Source organism: Nannobrachium achirus, assembly GCF_963921795.1.
Source record: "Nannobrachium achirus genome assembly, chromosome: 13".
Lineage (NCBI taxonomy): Eukaryota > Metazoa > Chordata > Actinopteri > Myctophiformes > Myctophidae > Nannobrachium > Nannobrachium achirus.
In genome coordinates this window covers 24,100,395-24,112,323 of record NC_137833.1, presented here as the reverse complement: position 1 = coordinate 24,112,323, position 11,929 = coordinate 24,100,395, and the positions used below count along the sequence as shown (strand labels likewise).

General features: G+C 41.8%; 1 protein-coding gene across 1 annotated transcript; it reads right to left on the bottom strand.

Annotated features, from left to right (window-relative positions):
- Positions 1–10,783, bottom strand: wbp1la (WW domain binding protein 1-like a). The gene is made up of 4 exons (XM_080741152.1): positions 10,644–10,783; positions 6,233–6,335; positions 2,300–2,461; positions 1–1,427 (listed from the first exon to the last, which is right to left on the bottom strand). The coding sequence occupies exons 1-4, from the start codon at positions 10,704–10,706 to the stop codon at positions 919–921; spliced, it is 837 nt and encodes a 278-aa protein (XP_080597278.1). The 5' UTR covers positions 10,707–10,783; the 3' UTR covers positions 1–918.
- Positions 10,784–11,929: the final 1,146 nt, after the last annotated feature.

Sequence of the window (11,929 nt, the reverse complement as noted above, 5' to 3'; positions counted from 1 at the left end):
TTCTCACTTTTAGTTTGGGCTTAAAATATAATAATTATGTTGGATTTTAACCCAACTGTTATCAGTGCAGAATTTATTTTCTTATTTTTGCAAACAAAAAGTAAGCCCCAATCTTGCATAGCTCCATACAAATATGAGTTAACATGTGTAGGTTAGAAGATATTGATAAATGTCTGTGTACTGAAAATGTTACTTTGCTAGTCTACTGGATGTTACATTATTTTCAAAAGATGCTACCAATTATGGCACCATGGCATCACAGAGGAATACCCACTGTGAGTGGCTTTCCAGGGAAATGGAAGATAGCCTACAGTACAGGCAGAGATAAGAGCACTGAGAGTACAGTCATCCATGTTTCTTGCCTTTTTATGATTATATAATCCCTTTTTTACACTTTTCTTTCTCATTGGAGAGGAGTAGGAGTGAAGAACACAAAGACTGTATGTCTTTGTGTACACTACAATGGTGTAAACTACAGGAGCGCTGCTGGTGGTGTTTTTTATAAACTGTCCTGCCATTCATATGTGCTTTTTCTTTATTAAAGCTACAATCCAGGACTTATTTTAATGAAGAGAAAAGAAAACATTAACTTGAACCAATCTGCATGGTAGGTAGAGTATGATATACCTAGCAGTGGATGGAGGTGGTCTCCTTACTGTTCCATTAAGACATTTTAACCCGGCTGTCAAGTAGAACACCAACTGGTTGACAATCTCAATAAAGTTGAAAAACAACGTATGGATTGTAGCTTTAAGTCTGGGGAAATATTAACCCTTTTTTGTCACTTGTTTTTGTACAACAAATCTGTGCATGAACACCCGCCATACATACACAGGGGCGTGCATTAAACAAACAAACACGTATAATAAACCCAAACCCCTGAGCACCAAAGTTACATTAATGCATTTGACTACGCAGCTATGTGGGAGTATAGTGGATTGCCTCCGAGTCTGTATCTGTCTTCATAGCTGTGTCATTGTGGAGGTGTGTGTCTGTGTCATTGTGGATGCGTGTGTCTGTGTGTGTAATGTGTGTGTGAGCCATGGCCTGGGCTCCACAGCTTTCGCACTGCTCCTCCTCTTCCTCCTCTCTTCCCAGGAAGCCTTGCTGTTCCCACAACTCCTGCCCGTCACACACCTCTATTCCAGAGTCACCAGTGAAGCGCCGGTACCGGCCCGGCGTGGAGTCTTTGTCGTCCAGGCAACCGTCATGAGGTGGGGCCTCTGAGGGCTCTGGAGCCGTGCCGAGTGGGGCGGCTGTGTCCAGGGACGAAGCGCCGTCGGGCTGTAGGGGCGGAGTTAGAGGAGGGTTCTCTGGCGTGTCAGCGGGTGGAGTAACAGACTGGAGAGGGCTGTAGGGAGGTGGGGGTGTGGCTGGGCGGTCAACTACCTCCTCATAGGCTGGAAGCAGGTAGTCGGGAAGGAATCCTGATGAATGAGAGTGAGGGAGTGAAATGGATAGTTATTGTTTTTATATAAATATATTTGTTTGTTGATTGTTATCCCAGGTTCATCGAAAACTGATCAGCACTTTTGTTACAGTGGAAAGTCAACTGGAAGACACCAGTGGATACCGGCTAGCTGACTATGTTTCTAATAACATGTCAACTGTAGTGAAATAGTGCCTGAAATATCATTTGAATGGACTGGTTGACCTGAATACAGAGACGCAAAACAGTTTCAATATACCACGGCTGTGTGTGAATGTATGTCCTGGTGTGCATGCTACACCAGGGTGACATTTTTAGACCATTTTAATGCCAGAGTGAAATACAAGTCAAAAGTCACCACACCATTAAAATAATCATGAATGGACAATGAGAATACTCAGTCAAGTCAAGTGGATTTCAAATTCAGGTTATGACCTAGAAATTAAAGACATTTAAGAGACTTTAAGACTACTTATGCTCAAATATTATGTATGAGAGGCTGTTCTTTGACTCAATGCCAGTATGCCTTAAGCACTTAAAAGTGTTACTCCATCATATGCTACGTGGCCCCGATTTTTACTGTAAAAGGCGTTTGGCATCATAGTGGTTCAACCAGTTTATATAAAGGTACAGACTTGAACAAATCATGATTATGTTCTCATGGCCTGTATAGACCTTTTTCCAGAGTGCTGCGGTGTAGCTGCTGTGTTGCTGTGCGAAGCAGTGCCGCTTGACAGTGCAGCTATGATTAGCGCTCTGAGAAATCGGTCAATTGCCAGTAATTCACCCATCTCTCTTCACCATACTGTGAAGCTCAATTTATGCTTTGAGCAACAAGTGTCTTTGGAAAGTGTGGTAAGGGTCACTCACGGAGATAGAGGGGCAGCTGGTTATTGTTGTGGGCTTCTCTGTATGCTATGAGGTTGATCTCGTTCTGTCGTCGCTGCTGCTGGAAGCGCTGTTTGGAGCGTCGGTGCTGGCATACACAGCAACACGTCAGAATGATGATCAGAGTCCAAACCAACCAGAACCCTATGGGGATCGAGACAAGACAACAGTAAGTTAATCTCTTAAAAAGAAGACTCACAGGGCTCCCCCTGGCCTAGCGATCCAGGCGCATACCACATAGACTCTGATGCTTGTCAGCGTGTTGCGAGTTCGAATCCTGATCCCGACGACCTTTGCTGCATGTCACTCCCCATTTCATGTCAGTCTACTGTCCTATGAATAAAGGCATAAAAGCCGTAAAAGACGACTCACTGTGTTAAAAGCCGGTAACTCTTTCTATGTCTTTAATGCATTACAAACATAGTTATAATGCATTAAAGTCTACTAACATTAAAAGTTCTATGAACTCGCAAGTCGCAAATACTCATAACACTTCGTAAATGCTGGTTACTCAGACCTTTTAATTTGGCCAAGATAATAGTGTATTAATTCTTATATTTATTACAACTATGAGAAGTTAATGTTACAATACTAATTATATTACACTTTCTGTTATATACAAAGACATACAGACATTCACACATTGATTCAGTTCAATAAAGAAATAATGTCTTCAAAGCAAAATACTTGTTTGTTTTTGATGGGGTATAGTATGAAAAGAACAAAACAAAACATGTTTTACTGTGAAATATCGTACACTGTGGTATTTCTGTTTGTAGTCTTGTTCTTAAAGGGGCAGACCACCCATTTTCAATATTGAACTATGTCATTAATATACCTTAGAGGAGTTGTGTGGAAATTAAAAAAAAAGTTCCCCCTCTGTGTTGCCTAGAACTGGAGGATTGATTTTGGGGTTTGTATTGTAAAGTACAACTTGATGACATCACACATTGTACTTTACAATACAAACCCCAAAATCAATCCTCCAGTTCTAGGCAACACAGAAGAGGGGGAACTTTTTTTTATTTCCACACAACTCCTCTAAGTTGTGTGGAAATAGTTGATAATGACATAGTGCAATATTGAAAATGGGTGGTCTTCCCCTTTAAAGTGGTTTGCAGTTGGTTGCAACAGCAGCATAACCTTGTGTGTAGTCTTTGTTTATTGTACAGTACTACACTAGATATAAGATATACAATATGTCACAGCCACAAGCTACAGTATAAGACATGCCCAGATTGCCCACAACATAGAGAAACGAAGCCATGTCGTCATTTGTGCGTAATGACGCCCTCTAGGGGGTTCATGCTGGTATTGTTTTGTATTCAAATCGCCATTGGGAAATTTGCGATTGCCGCATATAAGGACTGTGTTAAAAAAATAAACACACCGTGTGCGCGTTTCTGTCAGCGGGGGGGTTCTGCATAGTTTATGATATTCATTCATATCTGATATAGCCTGTTGTCAGAGAAAATGTAATCAACGCTGTCCTAAATGTTGGAAACTACAGAGAGACACTCGTGTCTGGGACAGACTGTCGCTGAGAGCATGTCCGCGCACATGGTGTGTTTATATTTTTAACACAGTTCTTATATGCCGTGATCGCAAATTCCTCAATGGCGATTTGAATACAAAACAATACCAGCATGAACCCCGTAGAGGGCGACATTTCACGCCATTTCACGGAAGTGACATCACACTTCGCTGCTGAATTGCCACAAGATATAAGATGTGCCTACAATAATATCCCAAGCCAATACTACCTTTCTCGTAGGCACGTTAATATATCTGTGGCCACAAGAACTTATCTTGCTGGCACTATTACTGTAAAGTCTAGGTTATGCTCACTACTATGTGGATCTTGTGGCCACAACTTAACTATTTGAACCACACCATGGTCACCGTGGTAGGGGTGTGTGGTTTGGGCTCTGCTGCAGGGTGGATATAGACGGGAGTGGTGTCACAGCTTAACTGATTGTGCTCTTCTCTTCTACACATTAAAATCCTGAGTGTGAGTTTAATACTCTGGTCCATTTGTGCACTCTCAGAGTTATATCAACACAGGATTTTACAGTGTAGTAGCATGCTGAACCTGGGCTAGTGGCCATAGGTACCCTCACAAAAAACATGCAGTAATCCTGGTCTCTATACTGCCTCCCCCTGGCGAGCCGGGGTGCCTGATGGAGGGGAAAGGAACTGGTTGGAATAACGTGTTCCTTCCATGCGCTACGTCCAGCCAGGGAAACTTCCCCCTGTCAGGTGAAAAGAAGCAACTTGGACACCTCATGCATAAAAGGAAGCATGAGGTCAGTCTGTGGTCTCCTCAGGTTGCCAGAGGGAGTGTAGCGCCCAGGATTACATTAGATAATTGGCACCGGGTGAAAAAGTGTGTTAAATTCATTAATTAATTAATGTATAATATATATATTTTTTAGAAATTGATAGATTTAAGGCCTTTGCATACAGGGTCCAATTTTCTGTGCAGAAAGAGTCACCTGTCCTCTTCTGTACTTATGTATGAATTCTAATTTGTAGAAAACATTTCTGTCACTAAACATGCAATCATCATATAAAAGCCATAATACACTGCAAGATGTTGTTTACAGTGTTTAGCAAACGCTGACAGAACTCAGCTGTGCCCAGGCTGTACCCAATCCATCACAGTCACCCATAATAATAGTAAGTGACATCCTCACAGACATGATTATTGCCATGATAGGACACGCACACCTAATGCCAACTAATTTACACATTACAATTACAAATCTACACACACAAACATGTGTTTTCTACTCCTTATTTCAAATACAATTATTGGATTTCTGCCACCTTCCACTGGTCAGCATGGATGCTCCATTCAGCGAACAAAAAGCTAGACAGTGAGTCATATAAATGCTCTCTCGACCTTAAAAAGATCAGTGAGCAGTCTGAGGGGTCTGTGAAGTGCTTATTAAAATGGAACGGGGACGCCCGGGCCGTAACATGAGAAAGAGGCTTGCTGCCAACTACCAGCAGTGTAACCAGTAAACAAGTCTAGTCAGCCTGTGACATTCAACATGGCCTTTCTGCACTTTTACTAAACTTTTAGTCAACAAGTTATTTCTAGAACAGCTTTGAATATTAGGGTCAACATTTAGCATTGTTTTATTTTATTGTCTGATACAGTTTTTTTTTTTTTTTTACCTGCCAGGGGCAGGTGGGCAACCCTTAGTGTCAACGCCTGAGTGGTCTAGATTTTGTCCACCAGCAACAGTGGCTTATGGATTCCAAAGTTAACTAGCCACTTCCACTACCTTACAAGCCAAATAGGGGACAAATAGGGCCCTTGAATGATGACTGCTTACCTGTCAAAGTGGCCAATGGAGAAAAAAAATCGAACCTCTGTTCGAAGTGGAGCTGTGTGTGTGTGTGTGTGTGTGTGTGTGTGTGTGTGTGTATGTATTGCAGTTGATGCTCAGGGCAGGCTAGACTCAACAGCACCTCTCTGGTCACCCAGGGTACTCAGGCTACACCAGAGGCTACATACAGGCTACATACAGACCCACATACAAACAAACATACATACCTACACACACGGCCACGTATAGGGAGCTTGTGTTCCACACAGCTCCAAAAAAAAAGAAGACCAGAAGAGAGCAGAAGTGGAGGTGTAGGGCTGTGACTTTAGATATTCACCAAGACTAATCATAGAATATCTGCAATTCTGAAACATTTTATTTGCAATGCCTTCTGTGGCTTAACATCAAAATGTCAAAATACATTCCTGACTTACTGTAAGTGAAGGTGAATGAAACCATTGAGACTAATCACTGTGATAAATAACCATGGCAGTACCTAAACACACAATGGAGCTAATCATATCAGCCTAACAACTGTTGTAACGGAGGGAGGTAAGGAAAAGTGCAGGTAACTTACACCATAGTTCATAGTAGTAGCTGCAGCACTGTGTCTCTCCGCAGCAGTGGCCCGACTCACACACATAGCTCTGGTTATTAGCTCCCTGGCACAGCAGCTTACTCTGGAAAAACAAAGCATAGGTAAAAAGTCAGTAAGTCGCATATTAGGCTGAATGAAATTAATTCTATTCTATGGAGCAGAGCTTATAGAGTAGGGGAATCCTGACATCAAAACCACGCCCCCTTGGATCATAAAGAGAATTTCCCATTCAAATACGGTATACACTTTTTTTTTTTTTTAAATCACTTAAGAACTGTGTTCCAAAAATAAAATAATCTAGTAGTCATCAAGGTGTTTTACTCATCTGGTTACCAAGTGCAAAATGTATGACAGAAAAGTACCAATTTAGCCAAAGAGGCTGAAAATACAAGCCCTGTCTACTGTATCTTTTTTTTAATATAATTGACAGGCTGCCCAGAATCTTTTGGTGGGGTATTTATTTGTTTGGGATAATTTCTTTCTTGTTGTCTTTGAAATTCTATATCACCTCAATTTCTTTTTTAATATGTCATAATGTACTCACTGGCCTTCCATTGAAAAAATAAAACAAGATTCTCACACATTTTAACATTTATTGCCTTATGTTTACATTTGTAACTAAAACACCAAGTCAAATCATATGCAAAACTGACTCTGACTCCACATCTTAATATTGCATAGCAAAGGTCATTGTACGCACAATCAACCAGGTGTGTGATCAAATGATTGTGGTTGCAAGAGTATGGCATTTACAGGTCAGAAACATCTTTAAATGATTCTACAGACAATCACGCTGTTAATAATAATACATCAGACTTATAACGCTTTTCATGGTGGTACCCAAAGTCACTTGCAGCAAACATGTAGCAAAAGTCAAGTCAAAATAATATGCACAATATCCTTTTCAACTTATTATACTACAGGCTATATACACCATATTTTGTTTTGCATGTTTTATTCAGCAGTTAGCCAGTTATTTCAGATATCACTATACAGTAAAGGCTGCAAGGACATTTTGGGGGAAATAGTGAGAATAATTCTTACAATGTTGCACATACTGTACTATATATGCAGCCCTAATCACCCATGCATTAACGGTCGCCTATCAATGAGTCCCGGTGAGACCCGATGCCACAAGTTTCAAGTTACCTGTCTGACGCCCATTAAGAAAGACATGACCTCATCATCGGTAAGAAAATCCACCCCCAAATAATAAAGCAAAGAGGAAGAGGAGGGTGGAAAAGGTTTAGGTGCTGTTGCACTGCTCGCTGACAAAGATTCCAGCAACAGAGTGAGCTCAGCAAACCATACAGTTGCACTGCCTGGGTTCAACTCAGCAGACCTCTTGCTGGAATTGGACCCCCAACAAGTTGCCAAGGAATGCAAGTAAACAACCCCCAGCATGCATGCACATACACACATATATATCCTTCGATGTTCTTTTGCACACACAAGACACGCCCCGCACTTTCTTGTTTGACGCCATTGCAATCTTCAAAACCCCTCCCCACACACATGAGCAAACAACATAAAATGCTCACACACGCACGCACACACACACACACGACAAATTAGAAAAACCTTAATAACTAAGTAGAGAAACATTCCTCTGATCCATACAGGTATATTAACTGTATAACAAAATGTACATCCTCTCTGGTGTAGACAATGCCACAGGCCATGTTGACCTCAATTTTGCATCAAGATGCCAAAAGGAAAATATAAGTGGGTTCATTATTAAAGCACCGGTGGTGTTATTAATGAAGGCTCCCTCTGTTGCATTTCTGGTCATACAGAGTCAGGCAGGGTGCTGATATAATGTTTGCAATGTTGGCTCATTGGAAACACTCTTCCAGTAGGCAAGTGTGGTCCAGGCAGGTACCCTCATGGTTCCAAATGGCTCCTTATGCTTACGGGTGTGTACACGGAGAGTGTACAAATTGAACCAAATGGACCTGTCCATTTGGCTCCATTTGTACACCCTCAGAGTTATGGTGGTCCTTGAAAAGAACCACTGTGATACACTAAATGGAACACAATATGGCCGCTGTGCACACATTCAATGACAGTGATAGGAGAAACAGAGGAGCAACTCGTCCTCAGGTGACTGAAAATGTTAATGCAAGGCGTGATCACTGTGTCAGCGAGAACAGACCGTTGACAACTCGGCCTACATGGAGCGGAGAGTGTTATTAGTAAGGTTGCAGTGTTTAAACCCGTCATTACAAAGACTATTGCACATTTGAGAGTTCATTGGTGCAAAAACCATAGGCTGGTCTACAGAGATGTGGGGAGAAGAGAATCGGGCTGGGGTGGAAAATGGAGACTGATTCTACAGTTCTGAGGGTCATTAAAAAAGCTTGGGAGCAAAGAGGGAGAATAGCTTTGGACAGTTGGTATTTGCATAGGCGACATAGGGAAGAGACTGAGAAGACCAATAATTGTTCTTCTCTTCCCTCTGTCACCCACGCAAAATAGGACAATAATTGTCCTGTGTTAGCAAAGTGTTCGATGGGATGAATCATCATGGGATGGATCATGTACTTTAGGCAAGGGGGTTCCATGCCCTTCATTGCCTTGTAGGTCATCACCAGTTTTTGGATGCAGCTTGCAGGGAGTTAGCCTAGCACAGCAAATTTCTAAACTCTATCCACCCATGTTAAAACATTCACGCAGTTGCAGTGTGATATTATAGTAGGGCTAGCAGGGAGTAGGATGGAATAAGATGCACACAAAATAAATCTCAAACACTCAAAGTGTCAAGTACTCACTGTCAACCAGATATAGTCAGAGATTAGTTAAACTAATACATAGAGACAGCCAACTGTACCCTTAGTAAATCTGTGATATCTGTAAACATGTTGCACTATAGTAGGGTCTCAAACCAAGGTTCTGTGACCATCCTCGGCAAGGATGTTTTGATGATTGATTTGACCTCTATGGACCCTTTATAAAAGATTTAGCTCCCAGGTCCCTCGCAAAAATCCTGGGCTTTTTTGCTAGAAGCTGCTAGAGTTGGTGTCCCATTAACTTTACATTACAGGGAAAAAAAGCAAAAAAATTGTCTGCTTTAAGTAACATATGAGGGGTCAAACTATGGGTTTTTCATGATTCTAAATCCATTGCAAACATCTGTTTTGCATAAAAAACATTCATTGGGCTAAAACGGCCCCCACAGAAGTGTGAAAAGTGATGACTCATCACTTTTCATCACTAAACCATCGTCTTGTGGGGCTGTTTTTTAGCCCAAGGAATGTTTTTTGTGCAAAACAGATGGTTCTAATGGATTCAGAATCATGAGAAACCCCTAGTGTGACCCCTCATATGTTACTTAAAGCAGATTCTTTTTTTACTTTTTTTCCCTGTAATGTAAAGTTAATGGGACACCAACTCTAGCAGCTTCTAGCAAAAAAGCCCAGGATTTTTGTGAGGGAACTGGGAGCTAAATCTTTTATAAAGGGTCCATAGAGGTCAAATCAATCATCAAAACATCCTTGCCGAGGATGGTCACAGAACCTTGGTTTGAGACCCTACTACTAACATGATTACTTTGTAACTGATGCCTTGGGAAGTTGGTCTTGGTCGTTGTTCAGAACATCTTAAGCAGCTTCTATGGCTCAGGAGTGGACAAGACTATTAAGGGCAAGTAGGACAACATTCCAATGCTTTGACAGCTGTCTAATGGCTGCAATCTTCCTTGGGTTTGTCAAAAGGAAATGGCAGTGGCACTGCAGCTTAAACTGTAATTACTGCAGTCCACACAGTGACTTTGTTGAGAGCTAACCACAAAGGCCTGTAAATTAGTGCATGCTAATTTGGACATTTCGTCGCTATTATTAAGGCGTTATTTTAGAATGTGTGATTTTGACTTTTGTCTTAAAACATGGCGAGTCGTTAATCGACAAAAGGTTCTGGTGGTTTGACTTGGAAAACGTTAATTTGACATCAGAATGCCGATAGACATTAACTCGTGCTACTAGACATTAGCCAATTGTTAAAAGGAAACTAAATAGAAAGGATTGTCTTCGTCCCATAGCCCAACGGGACGGTAGCTCTGTGATTGGCCAGTTGGCTGACAGGCGACTAGCATACGCGTTTGAATGTGATGTGATAATGATACAAACAAGATAAAAGAGTTGCACATAAAACAAGAATATCATTATTTTTTAAACTTCTTCAAATTGTGTCATCACACAATTAGCTACCGTTTTCATTGCGGCTTCTTCTGTGCACCAAAGATTTGTACCGTATCCCAGCTGTTGCCTAGTAACGACAACCTAACCAATCGCAGTGCGCGTATCCTCCTCGGCAATAGGATCGGTTGTGTCTCTCTATCCATGAAGTTAGCTTACAGGCTAACACAGCTAGCGAGCAAAAATGTTTACGTTACCTCTGCGTCTGTCGCCGCAACCGTTGGGTTCTCGTGTCCAGCGTTATACTTGATCAAACCCATGGCTATAAATCAAAAACTAACAAATCATCTTCAGGCCACGAAACGTTTATTAACGGAACCATTCTATCCTCAACGCTTCCTCCTCTTGGGCTGTTCTGGTACCATAACAAAACAACAAGCCGAGTTAAAAAACTTTTTAAAATTACATCTTGAGCCCGCCCCTTACGAGCGTCGTTATTGGTCTATTCGTGGATACAGTGTGACTCATTTTCGTGACAGCCATAGGTGGTTTGAACTGTCAATACAAACCGGTTATCATGTGCAGTGGATGGCCTATGTGAAATGAGAAGGCTTCCGGCGACGATCTCTTCAGAATAAGAGTACCCCATATCCCATAACCCTCCTCACTGACAGTCTCGATGTAGCCAAAAATCTCAACATCTATTTCACCTCCATGGCCAAAAATCTGGTCAATAAACTGCCCGCTCCATCTGGGCTGTTTGGTGTTAGGCACATCTTGAAATTCTACAGGAACCTTGGGGTATGCAAAGACAATTTTAAACTTACCACGGTGACAACTGATGAAGTGTTTAAAAAACTTCGCACCCTACCTCAATTCAAGGCCGCTGGCCATGATAAAATCGCCCCCAAATTTCTCATAGACTCAGCTGCCACCATTGCCCCAATCATTACCCATATTATTAATCTATCTATCAAGCAGGGTTATGTCCCCCAGGACTTCAAATTAGCTAAGGTAACCCCCCTGCACAAAAAAGGCAGTAAACTTGACCCTGGCAACTACAGGCCAATCTCAATCCTTAGTTCCATCTCTAAGGTAATGGAAAAAATTGTCTATGAACAGGTGGCTAAATATCTTGAAGAGAATAAACTGATCTACGAGTTCCAGTCTGGCTTCAGAGAGTCCCATTCCACAGATACATGCCTCATCTATTTGAATGATTACATCAAACGTGAAATTCACGATGGCAAATATTGCGGCATGGTCATGCTGGACCTCCAGAAGGCATTTGACACCGTCGATCATTCTATTCTGATCGAAAAACTCAAAGCTATTGGTCTTGATAGCACAGCAGTGAGATGGATGCACTCTTACTTGGTGGGGAGGGAACAGATGGTGGAAGTCAACGGAACCCTGTCCCCCCCCCCTCCCAGTAAACTGTGGAGTACCTCAAGGGAGTATACTAGGACCACTGTTGTTCTTAATATACGTAAACGACATGTCATCTGCTTGTGACTGCAATCTGTTTCTGTTCGCGGATGAC

Excerpts from the sequence above, each read along its gene's own strand:
- wbp1la (XM_080741152.1), bottom strand. The coding sequence starts at position 10,706 with ATGGGTTTGATCAAGTATAACGCTGGACACGAGAACCCAACGGTTGCG. Across the intron at positions 6,336-10,643 it reads TTGCGGCGACAGACGCAGAG|AGTAAGCTGCTGTGCCAGGG; the intron begins GTAACGTAAACA and ends TTGTTTTTCCAG. Across the intron at positions 1,428-2,299 it reads CCAGCTGCCCCTCTATCTCC|GATTCCTTCCCGACTACCTG; the intron begins GTGAGTGACCCT and ends CTCATTCATCAG.